The following is a 20274-nucleotide window of genomic DNA, read 5'->3' as shown; positions in this document are numbered from 1 at the left end:
CCCTGGTGGCTCAGTTGGTAAAGAATCCGCCTGCAATGTGGGAGACCTGGTTCGATCCCTGGGTTGGGATGATCCCCAGAAGGGAAAGGCTACCCACTCCAGTATTCTGGCTGGAGAATTCCATGGACTGTACAGTCCACGGGGTTGCAAAGAGTTGGACAAGACAGAGCAACTTTCACTTTACTACTCTCTGCTGCTGCTGCTGCTAAGTCGCTTCAGTCGTGTCTGACTTTGTGCGACCCCATAGACGGAAGCCCACCAGGCTCCCCCATCCCTGGGATTCTCCAGGCAAGAATACTGGAGTGGGTTGCCATTTCCTTCTCCAATGCATGAACGTGAAAAGTTAAAGTGAAGTCGCTCACTCGTGTCCGACTCTTAGCGACCCCATGGACTGCAGCCTACCAGGCTCCTCCGTCCATAGGATTTTCCAGGCAAGAGTACTGGAGTGGGGTGCCATTACCACTCTCTGCTGCTGCTAAGTCGCTTCAGTCGTGTCTGACTCTGTGCGACCCCACAGACGGCAGCCCACCTGGCTCCCCCATCCCTGGGATTCTCCAAGCAAGAACACTGGAGTGGGTTGCCATTTACCACTCTCTAGAAACCCAATAAATGTCTGCCACAAGGTCCTGCTTGGGGAGGTGGGATTAGCTTTCAAAGGCTAAGCTGGTGTGGTTCCAAATGGGGCAAGGACCTCAGAGCAGAGAAAGTAACCTGTGGAACCCTAAGTTTCTGATCCGAGAGGGGCTCGAGTGAGGTTTGCAGGGGAAGCCAGGGCGAGCTGAGCTGCAGGGCTGCCAAGAGGAGAGGCGCGCATGGTGGGGTTAGATGGGTGATGCCCACAAACCCTGCTGCCCCCCACCCCCTCAAGGAAGCAGGATCAGCACCTTTGGGGAGGGTCAGCAGCGTGTCCGAAATAAGCGCTGGTGCTGCCCTGGCTCAGCTCATGTGGTGCTCCGGACAGCCCCTTGACGTAAGTCTGTCATCACCCCCAGGGTACAGATAGGAAACCAAGGCATGGGGGGGGTTGGCTGAAGCGGCAGAGGATTCAGAGCCAGACGGTGGCCCTGATGACAAAGCCGCGGTGTCCTCTCTCCAAGGGCAAAGGGTGAGAGGTTTCTTTAGTTCTCGCCTTTGACTACCTGTCCCCGCCACCTCCAGGACCAGCAGCGGAACATCTGGGCCCACAAGGCTGGGGAGCAATTTTCAACAAGGCAACCAAGCTAGTGATCTGGCATCAACACTTCGTACACAATCTGATCCTCCAAGAAGGCAGAGAGTCACAGCTGGGCCAGCACTAGTAAACAAAGGCTCTCAGAGGCCCCACCCTGAAGCCAGGACAGTGTGAACTCTTTCCCTGCAGGTCCCGAAGGGAGGTTTTGAATTTAGAAACACCCGAGGGAAGGAAGATCTGGAAGAACTGGAGACTGGCTGTCTAAGCAGGGCTTTGAGGGTGGGGCCGTGCACTGGGCGCGGCCCCGCCCAGGAGGGAGCAGAGAGGCCAGCCTCCAGCAGGTCTGGGGATGGGCTGTGAGTTTCATTTCCCAAGATGATGATGCACGATGCTGGATGGGCTGATGGGCCCTGTGGAGATGGCTGGGGTCCTGCCAGCGGGGCACGGTGCCTGAGGCCCTCCTGAGCAAGGGATGGCAGGCTCAGAGGCAGGGCTGTGTTAAGGGCTTTCCTTCATCTGTTCCTCAAACCATCCCTTGAGGTTAAGTATCATGCTCATTTCAGAGAAAAGGAAACAAAGGCTCAGAGAGGTTTCCTAATTTAGCCAAAGTCACATAGTCAAGAGGAGAGGCTGGAATTCAAACTCAGACGGTCAGAGACCCAGACCCAGGCACTTGAGCACAACACCATTCTGCCTCCTCCCAGGCCACTCGAGACCATTGGAGGGCGGATCTGGAAACTGGAAGCTGCTGGGCTGCCTGCCAAGTGGGAAACGGGGGAAAGAACCAGAGGCTGCGCAGGTCTGTTCCATCGTGTTCTTCAATGCAGAAACCCTCCTGGCTCTAGCCACATCTGATACGTTTTCACACTGAGATTCCAGAATCCCCATGCATTTCCTCGGACTCTCACACACACACACCAAGACTTGGATGAAATGAGCAAGCGTCTGGGGCCACTTCTTGCCTGGGGGCTGCATCAGACACCCCTGGGGTACCTGCCAATGTTCCTCTGAGGAGCTCGCGCATCCCTAACAGCTTGGGGAGTGGGTGCCTCGCAGGAAACGGGAAACCTGCTGGCGGACCGGGAGCAAGGTCCTCCTGGCCTGACACCTGCCTCTACTGCTCTGTCAACCAGGGGTAGCCTGGTCCCTGCAGCTGCCGCTCCAGGGCATAGACCCAGGCTCCTGGTCCCCGGCCTGCAACTTGTGACCAGGGCAGTTGCAGGGGGTACCCACCTGCTTGCAGAACCGTAGGAACCCAATGGAGTAAGTCTTTCCCCAGAGGCAGCAGGTGCCATACATACAGCTGGACCTGGAAGAGATCAGCGGAGAAGGGCTGGTGAGCAAAGAAAGAGCTGGGACTCAGGAAAGCTGGGACTCAGTGGCGGGGGCAGGCCACCCTCACTCCTTCACACCCTGACAAGCCGGGGTGGAGCGGGCCAGGGTGGGGATCAAGCTCGGATCCTGGGCAGTCTTTGAGCCTGAGGCCAAGAACTGGGAGAGACACAGCATATGCGGCAGGAACCCTTGGGATAACAAATCAACCTGAAAGGCACTGAATGTGAAAACTGCAAGAGGGAAAACATAGGCAGACAGGAAAGGACAGGAAGAGAGAGGAGGAGAAAGCCAGGCAGGCCCTCCCCAGAGTCCCAGTGAATGACCTCGCTCAGGAGGTGCAAGAAAGGCAGACTAGGTCAAGGTCACAGGCAGAGATGGTCTGTGTGATTGGCTGATGCCAGGACGGCTCAGAGAACATCAGGCCCAGGAAACAGGGCGGTGGGGAAGGCTCCCGGGGACTTTATACTCACTCGATGGGCTTCCCTCTGATCTCTGACATGATGGAACTTTCCCCTCCGAGGTATTCATAGCACAGGCTCAGGAAATTATAGATGACCAAGGCTGTGAAAACAAAGTCCAGAGAAAACCACTCAGATCAACAGAATGGATAAACAGATGGCGGAATCCTAAACAGCAGCGAAAGTGAATGAATCACAGTCGCAGGCAGAGACTGGAGGTGGGGAGGACTGGAAGCGGCAGGGGTGCGGGCGGACCTCGGGAATGTAAGAACCCACAGTGGATATTCCACTTGTATAGTCAAACTCAGGCCCAGCTAAACCATGGTGTTCACAGACGCTGCTGGTCTCCCGTAAAGAAAGGCAAGAACGTGATTACCACCAAATGCAGGATTGTGAGGGGCGAGCTGGACAGGCAGGCTGGGGGCTTGAAGAGCTGGCAGGGTGCACATTCTGGGTTTTGGCCTTATAATTGTTTACTAGTTTTATGCACTTTTCTGTTCTGTGTTACAAATCACAGTTTTATGACCAAGCAACAATTAACCATTCTCCAGAAGGATCTCAGGAGAAATTCTCAGCAAGAATGAGACAGAAAGAACCCTTATGCATTCATCAGCATGTAGCAGCATCTTAGCCTTTGCACAATAAGCTACAACAAAACGTATGAGAGGTGCCCAAAATACAGTGCAAATGTTTCGGGAAGCTGGGCCAGCGCGTTCTGAATCAGGACACAGCTTGACATCGCCCACAAAGATACAAAATCTGCAACAGCCTCCAACGGGAGCACAGTAGAAGTATGCTGTGAGTGCTATAAATACCGCACGACGTTGTAATAGGTCTCCTGGTCAGAGGACTTCTGAGGGGTCAGCAAATGAAGGCTGCTGCCTGCAGGGTACTAGAAGTACCAGGATGTGCCGGAAGCCAGGGCACAGAGAGGAGGAGGACGCGTAGAGGAAAGGGGTGGGAGGCAGACCAGGGGCTGCGGCAGGGGAACAGGACAGGCGTCCGGCAAAGGAGTGAGGCCAAGGGGAGGGGCAAGGCGGGGTCAGGGGATAAGAAGATCTAGGGAGACGCACCAGCGGCCCTGCAGCCAGCAGGCCCCTTCTTATCTGACCCGCTGCATCCGCGTGCAGCAGAAAGGCCTTTGAGGCTCCCAGAGCGGGCCCCCGGCTCAGCTCAAGGTCTTTCAGCAGGTAGCCTGGTTCCTGCACACCCCTCACATTTCCTTCCCAGCAACACAAGGTGCCCCCTTCCCCTTGGCAGGGTCTTATGCCCTTCGTGCTTCTGCCCTCGGGGGTCCCACTGCCTGTGCCCTGCCCTCTGCATTCCTGGAACCGTCAACCATCAGACATCACCCTTCCTGAGAAGTCCCTGGCCACCACCATGGGGACCCGTGCATCCCACATCCACGGAACCTGCTGATTTGCAGACACCAGGCAGCCCTTCCCCCCTGGAGTGTGATCGCCAACTGGGATTAGCGTGGGCCCAGCCCTCGCCATACACGAACACAGAAGCTTGACTGCCTGGAACTGGAGCACAGCAGACCCTGGCCACATGTCTGTAGGTATAACTGGCCTTTAGCTACTTGGAAAGGGCTGTACACCCCTCAGTTGGTCTAACCTACTAAGGGTTCATGTCGGGGGCTGGGAAACAGGGGCCCAGGTGGCACCCTGTATAAACAGGACCCATAGCACCGGCCACCTGTGCTGTGACGATCCCCCTAGAGACACACAGCAGAGGGTTCGCAATGTGGCTCTGCTGGGTGCCTCTCTGTGGCTCAGTTTTCTCATCTGTTAAACAGGGGCAAAAAGAGTTCCTATCAAGTTAGGAGGTGGTGGGGTTTCTGTGAGTATGCAAGGTGCTCAGGAGAGTGGCTGGCACCCTCAGCATCGGCGGTCACGGCTGTTTATCTGCCCACCTTCCCTGGGGGCCCGCTGTCCCCCAACAAGGCTGAGCGCCCTGTATGTGGTGGGAATCTCCACTGACTGGCCTCTAGATCACTTTCCACTGACAGGAACTTTGGGCATCTGAAGGCAGGAGGTGAGGAGCATCAAGCCAAATGTGATGTCAGCCTACTAATATGGTTTTATCCAAAACCATATAAGGCCAAGAGGAGTGGATGTGTCTCTTCCAATCAGTCCAGCTATATTGTAGTCAATGGTATTTTCCCAAAGACAGCCACATCCTGACACTGACACTCCTCTGCTGAGAGATGGGGGTTTTCTTCCCTCTTCTCGAATCTGGGTGAACCGGGGAGACCATAGCGGAAGCAAAGCTTTTTGACATATGATGTTGTGGTTGGAAAAGGCTTCTTTCTTTATAACTTTTCAGAAAATTTATTTATTGGCCATGCTGGGTCTTCATTGCTGTGCACGCTCTTCTCTAGTTGCGGTGAGCACGGGGCTCCTCTCTAGTTGCGGCACGTGGGCTTCTCATTGCGGTGGCTTCTCTTATTGGGAAGCATGGGCTCTAGGGTGCATGCGCTTCAGCTGTTGCAGCACACAGGCCCTAGAGCACAGGCTCAACAGTTGTGGTACATGGGCTTAGCTGCTCCAAGACACGTGGGATCATCTCAGATCAGGGATCAAAGCCACGTCCCCTGCATTGGCAGACAGATCTTTACCACTGAGCCACCAGGGAAGCCCAGAAAAGGCCTCCTTCTTCTGGTTTATCCTCTCTTGTGATGCTGGCCCTTAGACCCGGCCATCATGCCAAGAGGAAGCCCACACTGGTCCATGTGAAGAGTCCACATGAAGAGGCTCATGTGGCAGGAACCCAGGCCCCCAGCTGATACCAGCACCAACCGCCAGCAACGTGAGTAAACCAGACATCAGGTGATCCGTCCCCGAGCTTCAAGTTCTCCAGCTCAGGCCCAAGTGTGCCCTGTCCGATTCCTGACCTGCAGTACTCGTGGACAAAATAAACTGCTGTTTCCACAAGCCTGTTTTGGGGTAGTTACGTATACAGCCAAGTGAGCGGGATGCACATAAAACCTCTTCTGGAGTCCCCACGTCATGCCACGATCTCTCAGGCCTCCCCTTGGGGGTACATTCAGGTCGCTCTGCTAAATCCCGGAGGCAGACCCAGCTGCAACGCCACCTTGTCCTTGGCTGGTTCCCTGTCTTATCGCCATGCTCATATCACACCCCACAATCTCTGTGGATACGCCTGCTCCTTCAAGTACAAGAGGCAGCATAAAACAGGCACAAGCCACGGAGCCTGGAGCCAGATTGCCTGCGTGTCCCACCACTTAGGAGCTGTGTGGCAAATTTCTTCAGTGCTCTGGGCCTCGGTTTCCTCATCTCTAAGCCGGGGATAACAGCTCCTTCCAGGTGGGGGCTGCGGTGAGGACGGGGCTCAGGGCTGAGAGTGTGATGCCTTATCTACGAGGCTGGGCTTACAGTGAATACTGCACAGTGGTACCCACTGTCTTCTGTAAACACCTTGCAGGCAGGACCCGAAGCCCACCCCCAACAGCGATCAAAGGGCTTGGCACTTCCACACTCAATCAGCAACGAAGAAACGAATGGATGGACACAGGCCACAGCTCCAGGTGAGGCTCAGAGAGGAGGGCTGTGGGTGCGGCCCTCACTGAGTCCTGCGTTCAGGGTGCTCAGCCTCTCACGGGCTGGGAAGCTGTACCTTCCCCAAGGTAATCAGATTTCCGGTCACCAAAGTCCAAGGGAGAGGCCACAGGGCCCAAGGTTCCTCTGCCCCTCTGTCCAGAACCACCGACTAGGCTATCCTGCAATCCACTTCTGGAAAGAGCTTGGTGCCTGAGCTCACATCCTTTCCTGTGTTGCAACATACGTCAGCCCGCTCCTGAATTATGTGGTCCAGCTCTCTGTCCATATGCAGCTCTGCATTCAACTGGTGAGATCACCAAACTTCATCCATCTCTCCCAATTCAGGATTTTTGACCTTTGATCAGTGCTCTGGGGCCAGACAGTCTGTAAAATCCCGATCTGCTGATGGTTTCTGTTAAAAGAATCATTAGTGAGTTGATAATGCATCTTGGAGAAGGGAAACAAGACAGAATCTCCTGGAGATGACTCAACCAGCCCACACCAAGACCCACTGACCATCTGGACAAATCAATGCCCTTCCTAGGAAATGACAGAGCCATGAAAAATACCACCCCCACGCTCCAGCATGTGTGTTTAAAATGGACAGCTCAACACACAGCCAGGGAACAAACACAGAGATAAGCTAGCCCTGAACGTCACAAGAGCAAAAAAGATTAACAGTGGGGGGTTCTCACCTGACCACGCTTCTGACCACAGCTCCCATTCTGGTTCCCTGGAGAGACCCCAGACACACAAGTGACCACAGGGGCCCATAAGGAGCATCCAGCATAAGAGAAAGAATGGGCTCTCTTTCTCACTCACCCTGGATAGTCAGGTACCTGGAACTTCCATCTCCATTCTAGACACCAAATCTTAAATGAACTAGAGACAAATGCACACAATCAGAGGCAAAAGACCACATTCAACCGCTTAGCAAACAGGGGGCACCCGAACATTCTTTCCCGCTTTTCCAGTGGCTGCTGATCATCATGGACAATAACAGATGCACGTGCTACAGCCAGGCGGGTGGGGTCTTCCCTCAGCACTGACCCCGAACTCTGAGCTGCTGCACTGGTCCTTGCTCCTCCTCCCTCGTGGCTTTTCTGCCCTTTGCTGTTCCTGCTCACTGCTGCTCCTTGCCACCCAAAAATCTGACTCCGATCCCTGTGTTCATTGGTTTCTTCTGGTTGCCTGTCTATCCTGATGAGTTGAGCTCTTCTGATTCCTGGCTCTCTCAGAGCCGTGACCAGCAAGGGCCACTACCAGCCCCGTGAGTCCTGCGGGCAGCACACTGGTCGTTGAGTCTTTGGTGGTCCTCAAGCTGGTGGTCCTCAACTGCACTCTCCCCACCTGGGAAGAAGTTTCACTTTGGACCAGAATCCAGGAATCCAAGTTCATCCCAAATTGGAAACTGGGTGAAAGAAGCATCAGTCTTTATTCCTCTCGTGCATGTAACACCTCTTCCCTTAACAAGAGTTCACACTTTTGCAGGGAAGAACCTTGTCCTGTATTCCTTCCCCAAGCTTGGCCACAGAGCAATTCCTGGACCTCAGAGACCCAGACCAGAGTCTGGCCTTTGGCAGTTACTCTCTAGGTCACAACTTGGGCAAATTTCTTAGCCTATGTGAATTTTTTTTCACATGTGAAACATGGGGATGATAACAGATACTCTGCCAGGTAACTGAGATGACAGAATGAGCTAACAGTACTGGAAACACACGTGCTGAACTGTGAAGTGCCACACAAACCTTATTAACAAGACAGTGCCCATACAGAGCAGCTGTGGAAGCGTTTCCCCCATCTGAGCTCGGCCACCTGCGCCTCTCCAACCACCATACTCCCCAGGGTGTCTCAGAGTCATCTTTAGGGGCGACCCCCTACCCCAGTCAAACACTAAATGCAGGCAAGGGGGCTGGATCCCACCCCTTCTCCATCTGCCTGCCCTGTACACCCTGGTGCTCCACTCCCAGCTCTGTGAATTCTGGCCTTTACCAGGTGGTAGACACTCAGTGGTAAAGAATCTACCTGCAATGCAGGAGACCCAGGTTCAATCCCTGGGTCAGGAAGATCCTCCGGAAAAGGGAATGGCAACCCACTCCAGTGTTCTTGCCTGGAAAACTCTATGGACAGAGGAGCCTGGTGGACTACAGTCCATGGAGTCACAGAGAATCGAACACGACTGAGCAACTAACACTTCCATTAGGGGCACTGGGCAAGCATCCACTTCTGCCTAGATAATGGAATCACTAGCTCCAATGCACAGGGTTTACCTCCATTCTCCCCTGAAATAGCCCTGAAGTGAGAAGGAATTGGGGGGAAAGGTATAGACCTTCAAAGGCAAGGACATGGCCCCAGAAGCAGCAGGCGCCATGAGGCAGAAGGATGTCACAAAAGCTCTGGAAGGTGTGGCATGGCCACTGACTTGGGGACAGGAAGGAGCCAGTAAGAACCCCAGGAACCTGTGTGACCAGGCACGCCAGGCAGCTCTGATGGCTGTGGGTACAGATGCGAACACCGGCTACAAGTCTCCATGTGGTGCTCTTGGCTTTTTCCTTTCGAGACAGTTGAGATGCTTTTGCCCTCACAGAACTTGGCCCAGCTAAGGGCAGCAATGAAGAGACTTGCAGAAAATATAGACGGGAAGTCTGAACATGAAGGGAAGATGTCCAGGGCCCTTTCCCAGCTATAGCTCAGCCCCTCAGCTTCGTCCTCCTAGAAAGCGATGAGAACATTATTCTCTGGGGAAACAGGCCCAGAATCAAGGAGCCTTCATATAATGTCTACCCCATCACTGCAAGCAAACAGCAGAGGAGCAACCTCCCTGGTGGTCCAGTGGTTAAGATGCCCCACTTCCACTATTGGAGGTGCGGATTCAAACACGGGTCAGGGAAATAAGATCCCATATGCTGCAGTAAAAAAAAAAAAAAAAAAGGTAAATAAAAGGCAGAGGAAATGTCCCACGTCCTATCCACATCCTCCACCCAACTGGGACAAGGCCCAGCAGTTTTAAGACCCATTCTTCTTTTCCACCGTTTTAGATTTCTTACTTTGGGCTCCAACGTGTACTTGGTATTTCCTTTACTTATGTGTGTGCTCAGTCATGTCTGACTCTTTGCAACCCTACAGACTGTAGCCTGCCAGGCTCCTCTGCCCCTGGGATTTCCCAAGAAAGAATACTGGAGTGAGTTGCCATTTCCTGACTCAAGGGATCTTCCTGACTCAGGGTTTGAACCCATGTCTCTTGCATCTTCCTGACTCAAGGTTTGAACCCATGTCTCTTGTATCTCCCACACGGGGAGGCAGATTCTATACCATTGTGCCACCTGAAAAGCCCAAGCCCCATTCTCAAATATATTAAAAAAAAAAAAAAGCCAAGAACACCAGACATTTGAGGAACGCTTCTTATTCAAAGGTCAAAGAGCAAAGTACACAATCAAATGGAAGAAACTCAAGAGACAGAGATAATGCGGGGAATAGAAGAAAAATGTACTTAGCATCCCCAGATAGAGAAGAACAAAACCAGGAACAAGGGAAAAAGAGCAGGGGAGAGCTCCTGACATTTTACAACATGATAAAGGAAATAAAACCTTCAACAGAAAGCTCAAAGGTAAAGATTTAAAACATAATCAGAAAAATTCCTAGAAAGCGGAACAAAGAAAGAGATGGAAAATGCCAAGAAACTGTAAAGGAAATTTGAGGCTCAATCCAAAAGTGCAATGTCCTACTTAACTTATTCCAGAAAGGGATGATAAAGTGAAGGGGAAGGAATTATCAAAGAAACATTCAGGAAAATTTCCCAGAACTTTAGGACATGAGTTGTAGCCACACTGAAAGTGCCCACCAGATGCCCTGCACAATGAACACCCCATCTCTTGTGAGATTTCAGAACAACGGGGATAAAGGCAAGATCCTAAAAAGCTAGGAGAAAAAAAAAAAAAGAGTTACATACAAGCATTAAGGATCCAGCAGACTCTCCAAAAACAACACTGGAAGCTAAGAGACAGTTAAAAACACACCTTCAAAATTCAGAGGGAGAATGATTTTCAATTCAGAAATCATATTTCCACCAAACACCAACGAACTTAAACATTATAATAAAGATATTTGCAGATAATGTTCAGATTTCAGAAAACAGAACTCCCATGCAACCTGTCTTCTCAGGAAGCCCCTGGAAGATGTGTGCTCACCAAAAAGGGCAAACCTCAAACGCGGAAAAGACAGCACCCAGGGAACAGGCGGTTCAGGACAGGAAAGATGGCAGGATTCCTGGACTGACAGTGAAGGAAAGACCCAGGATCACAGCTGAAAACTAAGAGGCACCGAGGACAACCAGTCCAGATGGGAGTGAGAAGGGCGGGGCTCCAGGAGGATCGCCGCCTGGAACACCCGGAGCTAGGAGACTGACAGGAAGGCTTCCTGTTTTATTCAACTATAGTGCTAGGGGGATAAATTAATGATAAGAAACACAAAACAGCAAGCCAAAGAGGCAGACAAGTAGTAACCAGAGGGAAAACAAAGCTGAAGAAGGAAATGTCGTCTTGGGTCATTGTAAGGCTGAGCCCTGAACAACAGTTACAGATGTATAATCCTCACACTGCACACAGACTAAGGAAAATCAGGATGCGATCACATTAAAGAGAGGAAGGAAAGAAAACGTGTGTGTTTGTGCTGTCGTTGGAGATAAGATACCTAGCTCAAAGCCTTCCTTGGACTTCCCAGGCAGTCCAGTGGTTAAGACTCTGCACTTCCACTGCAGGGGAAACAGGTTCAATGCCTGGTTGGGGAACTAAGTAAGATCCCACATGCTGCGCGGCATGACCAAAAACAAAACCCCAAAACCAAAACTAAAAGCCTTCCGCAGCAGGAAGTCACTACATAATCCTACGTAAAACTGAAACACTAAGAAATAACAGTAAAAGCCTATTTTTAGGTCACTCGAGCAAATGAAACCAGTTTAAAGAGTTGAAAGTAGGATGACTTTGAGAGTGAGAAGGAGTTTTGTTTCAACCAAGGGCATATATTACTTCAATAAAAGTAAAATTTCAGTTGTTTTAATTTTGTTCAAAAAAAAAAAGCAGATGTCTCTAAGAGGCCCGACAGAGAGTCTGGCTCTGAGCCGGCCTACACAACAGGCAGGTTCTATCTGAAATAAGAGGCCCCCAGCCCAGTCGATTCGTGTCCCTTCCTGAGTTTTGGGAGGAAGGGTGGGAGGGAGAATGAAGGTGAAGGGGGGGCGGTTCTTTTTGAATTTTAAGAGACACGCCCCATCACCAACTCTGTGGGGGCAGCTCCTGCGGGCAGCTGCAGATAAGAGCACCAAGAGGGAGGTGCGGAAAAGGCCAGGCCAGGGCCCAGCCCACCGACTCAGACACTGCGAGCTGGTGGACTCGGGGGGCAGCCTGAACTCCACGGCAGCTGCTGCGCTGTTTGTAAACTCCTTCGGAGAGGCCAAGCGGATAATAGCGTTGCTAGGAGATGTGCTTCGCAGGGCGGCCGGCTTCCTGTGAGGACCTTCGTGTGGCTGGAAGGATGGGACAGGCTGGACCTGAACAAAAGGGTTCTGGGATGGAGTAGCCGCCGACCATCTGCTGCCGGCTCTGGGACCCAGAGTGAGATGGGCTGGAGGCCCCGGGTGGTCCCCACTTCTGCCGTGAGCCCCAGTCTTCAGGGCCCTGGAGAGAAGGGAGCCTATACGTATCCCCCCATCACACAGGATAGCCCCACCGCAGGCCCCCAGTAGGAAGTGCTTTTTGCTTCCAAAGAAACCAGTGGGCAGAGGCTGCTCCTGGGCACCATGGCAAGGCTGGCAGCTGAACAGAAAAGGGAGCCCACCGTCCCCGTCCCTAGGCTTTACCACTGCCTAGGTGCCCAGCGGTTTCCCTGGGGATCCACCGCTTCCAGGAACATCAGGCTCTAAGGTCCCCGCCCAGCTGCCACGTTCTCCCCTGATGGAGCCGGGCAGGGACTCCAGCCTGGGGACTCAGTGAGGCAGTCATGTGGGCGACTGCAAGGTGCGTAGCAGGTGTTTAATAAAGTCTTTTCTTGTTTTGGCTGTGCCAAGCTGCACACACTTTCTTATTAGTTTCCCATCCAGGGATCGAACCTGCACCCCCTGCAGTGGAAGCACAGAGTCTTCCCTTATTCGTTCAAAAAATACAGATGGCGTGAGCACCTCTCACCTGCTGGCTCTATCACCTGGGCTCTCTGCCCGTGTCTACTCTTGTGGAGCTGACAGTCCAGGCTCACACGCTGTCCATGCTTAACTGCAACAGGGGCTGGGAGCCAGAGCCACGGGAAGGCCTTTCTGAGGGGATGCTGGAGTCAAGACGAAAGAGCTCTGCTGGTACTGGGAAAACAGATGTGCTGTGCTGGGTGGGAAAGGAGGCCAGCGGTGCTGCAGGGCCGGCGGGGCCCACCCGGTGCCTGCGTTCTTCCTCAAGTTCAAAGGCCACTTCCTGTGCCCTGCGAGTCTTCAGGGATACACAGGTTCAAAGTGAGATGAGAGGAGACTCTAGCTTCTTTGGGGCCAAGCATGCTGCACTCCAATATCCAGGGCCAGGGCAAAGCGCTCCCCTGCCCCGGGGTCTGGGAAGCAGATAACTAGTCGTGGTCAGAGCTTCGGCATAAGGAAAACCATGTTTGGTCATTCTACCCGAAACCATCGGCGCAGGTACGGGGAGGAGACAGGAAAGCATAGAACCATTGAGGAGGGTGGGCGTCAGAGCAGGGATCTTGAGTTCAAGGGTCCTCCTTCCTCTCCCTGCTGGCCTGCCTAGGGACAGGCAGAAGCATCGCTGGCCTGCAACCTGTCCTGGGGTCTCTGGCCTCCCCTTCCTTCACCCACTCAGCACCTGGAGATTTTCTAAACTGCAATTTCCAGTCATGTCATATTCTTGTGTATCACCAGTAAAAAAGGAAGCCTCTGTTTCCTTCTATGCCCCCAAGGCTGTGTATGTCCCCATCCCTGCCTCCCAGGTCCATCTCCTCCAGCCACTGGCCTCTCCTCTGGCCATGGCTGGCCCCCAACTCCCCCTACAGCTTCCAGCACCCCCAAACTGGCACACTGAGATTCCTCTCTGCCCAGAATGAATGCTCATCCATGCCACTGCCTGGCAGATGCTAACTCATCTCTAAGACCCTGATTCCTGCCCCACCGCCGCACCAACCCTAGCCAGGGCCACTGGGAGAGAGCACCCCTGTCTCCTTGTGCTGACTGTTTAGGCTGCACAGATTCCTGGACGGCAGGCGGGGTGAGGGCTGTCCTGCCCGGAGCCCAGCATGGGGCCTGGCCGGGTGCTTGGAGCTCGGCACAGGAGCAAGTCAAGTGTCCACACCACAAATGAGAACTGCCCCCAGAAAGGCAGCGAGCTCCTCCTGGGACAAAGCCCTCAGGATTAAGACACACAGGGAGGGAGGCCCAGCCCTGCCACTACACTACCTTACCATACACCCCGGACAAGCCCCTTACCCACCTGTACCTCGTGGTACAGGGGTACGTGAAGGCTGTGTGTGGTGGTGCCCGGGCTGCCTCGCAGACCTGGGGCCACGAGGTTACCCCCAAGATTATGCAAATCAGTCAGGGATGAGCTGGGAACCACAGCGATGACATGCTCCCTAGGGACTGGTGTGCATGGCTGGGTTTGGGAACCAGGTGCCTGATGCAGGAGTCGATTAACATGCATGTACTGTCCCTCCACCTCCACGACTTTCTAAACACCTGTCCCTGGGCTGTGGAGCGAAAACACAGGTGGCCCACCCCGCCCTGTCCCTTAACTAACTTATGGTGCAGAAGGCAGGACAGATAGGACCCTCCCTTCCACAGAAAGGAAGCCCTTTCTGTCTACCAATGAGCCACTTATTTGCTGTCCCCATCCCCACCAGAGATGCCGGCACTGAGAAAGGAGCCCTGATCCTGGGTGTCTGTGCAGGTGTTTGGGGGCCATGCTGCGAAGCGTCTCAGCAGGTGACACCTGGTTACACGTGTGCTGGGACCTGAAAACCTAGGGATGGAAAACCCTGAAGGGGTTCAAGAAGGGACAGGTGGCCCCTCCAGAAGGAAGCCGAGAAGAGAGTCTTCTAGCCCCCAAAGTGGGGGTGCACAGCTCCCAGGCCCCCCACAGCCTCTGGCTGCCGCCCGAGCCGTCCTCACCCTCGTAGCAGTCACGCACGGTGCCGAAGTACACGTAGTACTGGTCGTTGGTGAAGAAAAGGAGGCTGAGCCAGGAGTCGAAGGCGTAGATGGGCACGATGAAGAGGATGCGCACGATGTAGCGCTGCTCATTGGGGCAGCTGTAGCAGCGCAGGTGCATGTAGATCTGCGGGCGGAGGGGGCCGGTCAGCCGGAGCCCCAGGGCCCACGGCCCGCCCACCCCCACGGGAGGAGGAGCCCGCCCGCGTCCGGCTCTGCCCTCAACTAGCACAGGGACCACCATATAACTCAGCCCTGAGCCTTCGCATCCTTCTCTCTCCACTGTGATGACATACACTTCCCGGGTGAGGCTGTTATAAGCCTCCGACCAAGGGGTGCGTGAAGCCCGCAAGCTGCATGCGGTGGTGCCCAGGCTGCCTTGCAGACCCAGGGCCACGAGGTCACCCCCAAGATTATGCAAATCAGTCAGGGATGAGCTGGGATCCACAGCGATGACATGCTCCCTGGGGACCAGGATGTGTGCATGTCTGGGTTTGGGAACCAGGTGCCTGATGCAGGAGTCGACTGACATGCATGTACTGTCCCTCCACCTCCAGGACTTTCTAAACACTTGCCCTTGGGGCATGGAGCTAACAAACAGGTGTTCAGGTGGTGGCCCACCCTGCCCTGTTGCTTAACTAACTTATGGTGTAGAGGGCGGGACAGACGGGACCCTCCCTTCCACAGAAGGTGGAAGTCCTTTCTGGCTGAGTGGCTGCAGCAACAGCCTCATTCTGGGTCTCACTTTCCCATCTGTTGAACAGGGGCAGCGCTGCCGGCCTCGCTGGCAAGTTGGGAGAATGCAATGCAGTTTTTAGAAAGCAGGGGAAAAAATAAAAGCTGCACGCAAATGCCAAGAACAGCTCTAACCACGATGCAACAGTCGCAGCAGCCAGAGTCTCCCTTGTCCCAGCTCCCATGACTTCATGCTTGGCCCAGCCAAGCCCTGTGCTCGGGAGGAGGAAGACAAAGCGATTCCCATCTGCTGTGAGCTAGCCGCCTGGGAAGCAATCAGGTTCTAGCAGGGACGGGGAACCCTGGAACTGGAACGGGCTCAGCCTCCCTCTCCACGGAACAGCCTTCAAACCTTCTTCCTTGGGCAGCCAAGGCACGTCACAGCCCATGGCAGCGTCCCCTGGGATGGCGAGCCCGGGGGATGGGGAACTTGACTTCTATCCCAGCTCTGCCACCAACTTGTACATGACTAGGCTAGTGTCCCCTCCCTCTTTCCTCTCTGGGTCTCAACTTTCTCATCTACAAAGGGGTCACTGCTACTCTGTACACAGTTCCCAGGCTCCCCTATAGCTTGGGCTGGACACGTGACAAGTTCTGGCCCACAGAAGGTGGGCCTTTTCTGGTTGAGAAGGTTAAATATTCAGAGTACCTTCTACACACACCCCTCCCTGCAGTTGTCAGATAGATGGTGTCTTGCAACTATAAGATGCTGGAGCCACAGAATGGAAACTGACCGGCACTGGGCTGGCTGAGTGAGAACCTGACTCCCCAGAGGAAGCCTCTGAGATTCCGGGCTTATTTGTTACTGCAGTGTAGCCTGGCCTGGCCTAACTAACACTATGTTGGATTAGAAACCTCTCGGGACCACCACTCCCCTACCCCCGGAGGGCTGGGGCTTGCTGGCTCGCCTGGCCTGGGTACCTGGTGGCAGGTGATGAGCAGGGCTGTCCAAACGAAGAAGCCAGAGATGGCCTGAGCAGCGGTTGTCATCAGGAACACGGGCTGCTCCATGGCCGTGGGGCTGCCCTCAGGGATCACAGAGATGCTGGGCGAGGCTGCTGCCGTGGTGGGCGACGCTGGATCCGGGGCCAGCGCGGCCCCCCTCACAGTCATGGTGCCCAGCAGCAGGGGGCTTCCTGAGAGAAAGCCTCAGAATAAACGACGAGCTGGCCTAGAAACAGGGAACACAATGTTAGCCTCTTTCCAGTGTCAGCAGCAGCACCAGAAAGAACCTTCTAGGCTGTACATCTCCCTTCAAAATGTGACCAGACCCTGACCATGCCTCACTCCAGCCCCTGGATTAATGGAACAGGCTCCTGACCAATCTCTGCCTCTTCCTTGGCCCCGCCATCCACGCAGAGCAGCGAGTGAACCTTCTAAGACATCGGTCAGATTGAGTCCTTCCTCTGCTCAAAACCCTCCAATGGCTCCTGTCTCCATCAGACTACAAGCTGCTGTCCTTACAGAGGCCCACAGACTGCCTGATGGACCCTCGACACTCTCTGATCTCATGTCCATTCCCATCACGATCCTCCATTCCAGCCACACTAGCCTCCTGTGGCTCCAACATGCCATGCCTGCTCCTGCCACAGGGCCTTTGCACAGCCTCTGCCCCGCCACACAGCAGCTCCCACACACCCTGTAGGTCTCTGCCCTGACCACCCATTCAAATATGACCACCCTCACCCCAGGCGCTTCTGACCTCTTCGCTTTATTTCTCTCCAGAGCACGCATTACCACCTGGCTCCAGCTGACAAACTGTACATCAGTCACGTGTTCATTAACTGTCCGTCTCCCACACCAGACACTAGCTCCCTGAGGGCAGGGGCCCTGCTCTGCTCAGGACTGGATCTCTGGCCCTTGGAACAGCGTGGCCACACATGCAGCTGATGTTCGGTGACTGTCTGCGGGCTCCGCCCATCTCTACACTTCAGGTCTAGCAGGGTCACTCTAGCCCTGAGGCACCCCCCCTAACGGCAGGTGTATTTCCTCTGCCATTTCTCCCCAGTTTCCCTAACGGCTGACACTTGGTAATCACCAACCAGCTGTGTCGTGCTGGAGATTTTTGTGGCCCTTCCCCACCTGCAAACAGCTCACCTTTTAATTTAGCTCACGGACCGCTCGTCCTAAAAGCCTGCCCTGATCACCTTCCCCATTTAGGTACTTCTGTGCATTTCACCCGCCTCTGTTGCCCTACGTGACACGTGCTGCTGTTGCCATTTGCTTGCATTTACCCTCCTAAGTCCGCCCACTCTTCAGGGCAAGACCACTCTTCCATCTCGGAATCCCCAGCAGCAAGCTTAGCACCAAGACCATTTATAATCTTTATTTTATCATCCATTGATTTTCACTCCTTATTTCAAAAGGAATTTGAGGTACGTCAGAGAGAAGCAAAGAATAGGGTCGAGACAGCTGACATAAAGGAAGATTCTGGGTGGGGAAAATAAAGACGGGGTGGGTGGGGCACAGGATGGCACTCCAGCGTCCTGGGCAGTTACCCCACGTGGGCTGCCATGTCGGCCCCACACTTCCTGGTAGCAACTTCAGTACCTGGGGTAACAAATTAATAGTTTCACGCTGGAAGGAAACCATATATTACAGGAAGAACTGTTGTTACGGTTCTCCTGGCAAGTTTACAAACAAGGACCAATGCCAGGCTGGGGGCTGGCACCACTCTCAAAGAGTGAAGCCATTCCATCAGAAGTACCTGGAAAGCTCTAGGAGGAGCGGTCACTCCCCTCCACGGACTTTCTGAGACCCACGGCCCTGATGGAAGTCCCTCTCAGTGCTGCCACCTGTTGACAGGTTGGACAATGCCATCCTGGGGTCACGGAGCCTCCATGCAGCAAAGGCCCAGACTAACCTGCAACAGACCAGGGGACCGTCCAACCACTGATGCAAACAGATGCGAAGGTGAGAGCAGAAAGAGCCCTAGCTGAGGCTCAAATCTTAGCTCCACCACGACCAGCTGTGTGTCTGCACAGGCTCAGTGGACCCCAGAGGGTCTCCACTGCCTGACCCAGAAAACGGCCAATCCCCCACACCCAACCATCTCAGCCTGAACCCTGCGGTCAGCCCAGATGACCTCTCCCAGAGCCCTCCCTGTCTGAGGCTTCCTGGGGCCTTCCCGGGGTGGATCCTGACCCCGAGATGAAGAAGAGGATTCTTGCCCACATCTTCCCACCCCTCGGCCCCCGTCTGAGTCACGTCTGCTCTTAGCTATATGTTTTTACCCTGGAAGAGCCCCCTATGTTTCTATTTTCCTGTAAAAATAAACGATCTCTAACGCACCAACCGAGAGAAGAATCTCGATTAAAAACTCAAAAGTGGAGAAGGCATCTATATAAAGAAACTCAAAATTGGAGAAGGTGTCTATATAAAGACTGGTGGCGCTTTGAAAAAGAGACACGGTGACAAGTCTAAGAATAGCTCCTGTAAGTATGGTTGCAACATTGAAAACCAGTGCCAGAAATATTTCCTAAAAGAGAAGATTTGGATTGTAAATCATCATCTTTGTCTGTCATCCCAAATTAAATGAACAAACACAAGGAAACGGGAGGGGGGGTTCAGGAAGTACAGACACACTTCCATCTTCCCCTTCTGAGCAAGGGCTGGGTGTGTCAAAGGCTGTTTTGTCCTCACTAACAGCGGTGCTGACGGGACTGTGCATAGACCTCCCGAGACGGGGTAACCGCTGAGCTCTGGCCCCGCTAAGGGGTGACCCGCTAGGGCATCTATTCAGTGTGGCTGGTTTCCTGCTGGGCTTTGCTTCCTCTCCCTTGAGTGCTCTCCTTATGTAGGTCATCTAGTTCCCAAGAAGTCCACTCAGAGGGTGAGTGACTTGCCCCCACATCAGACCCAGGACTTCAGTAGAATATGTTCCAGATGCCTACTGTCTACCAACGGGGGGCCGTGGATGAGCTGCCCCCGCGGGCTCCAGAGCCCCCTTCCAGGACGGGGGTCACGGCCGTCTCACCAGGGCCCTGACTCCTAGCAGGAAGGGGAGGGAGGTACTTCCCAGGAGAGGAAGCCGCGGCCTCGGCAGGTGCTCCTGCGGCCTGACCCACGCCGGCCACGTTTCTGACCATGTCTCGTGCTGGGGCCCCGTGATTTACAGACCACTGACTTCGTTCTCAGGCGGCCCTCACTGTTTACAAACCATTTCCCCCCACATGATCTCATGCCTTTTCTCACAGCAACTCTGAAGTAAGTAGGACTGTCTGCATCTTAGAGATGAGGAGAACAATGTGAAACTGGGTTTTTACAGCTTCCAGGGGTACCACCAAACAACTCGAGGACTTTTCATAATAACCCCCAAAATACTTCTGGGGGTACCACCAAATAACTCTAGGATTTTCGTAATAACCCCCAAATACTTCAGGCAGTGTTCTGACTTACAGGCGCAGGGTCCCCGGCACCGAGAGAGGCAAGTGAAGGCGGCTCTCAGGGGTCGCCCTGCTTCCGGGGCCCTGGGCAGCTCATGGCGCTAAACCCCGCAAACTTCACAGAGTGTGGGCGCTGGTGGCAAGGGGTGGGCACTGGGTCCCATCTTTTCACACATGGGACAGGCACCTTCCTGGAAAGGACCTCTGCCTGCCTGGATCCCACAAGCGAGCAGGATGCTGGCCTGGTGACACCTCAGAACTGGGAGAAGTGGGGGGTTTTGCTCCCCAGGGGAAAGGACCCTGATAGCTGCCTTTTCTCCACACAGCCCACACACACCAGAGGGGGGCAGACACACAGATGGAGCTCAGAACCTCAGCTCTGGCAGGTGCCCTGTATGTTCTTAATCGACTGAAATTAAACTGCCAGGGTCATGTAGAG

General features: G+C 54.0%; 1 protein-coding gene across 3 annotated transcripts in view; it reads right to left on the bottom strand.

Moving 5' to 3' along the window:
* TMEM184B (transmembrane protein 184B) overlaps nucleotides 1-20274 on the bottom strand; it is a 50263-nt gene that overhangs the window by 8200 nt on the left and 21789 nt on the right. For all 3 annotated transcript variants that reach the window (XM_006071346.4, XM_006071349.4, XM_006071348.4), the window contains exons 2-5: nucleotides 16372-16621; nucleotides 14677-14842; nucleotides 2977-3067; nucleotides 2405-2480 (exon numbers count right to left, since the gene is read on the bottom strand). In XM_006071346.4, the coding sequence (XP_006071408.1) occupies nucleotides 2405-2480; nucleotides 2977-3067; nucleotides 14677-14842; nucleotides 16372-16563 (525 nt within the window). In that variant the 5' untranslated portion in view covers nucleotides 16564-16621. The remainder of the gene's footprint in view (nucleotides 1-2404; nucleotides 2481-2976; nucleotides 3068-14676; nucleotides 14843-16371; nucleotides 16622-20274) is intronic.

This window comes from Bubalus bubalis, chromosome 4 (assembly GCF_019923935.1).
Source record: "Bubalus bubalis isolate 160015118507 breed Murrah chromosome 4, NDDB_SH_1, whole genome shotgun sequence".
Taxonomy (NCBI): Eukaryota; Metazoa; Chordata; class Mammalia; order Artiodactyla; family Bovidae; genus Bubalus; species Bubalus bubalis.
Note: the sequence above shows the minus strand (reverse complement) of the source record. Positions and strands in the feature narration are given on the sequence as shown.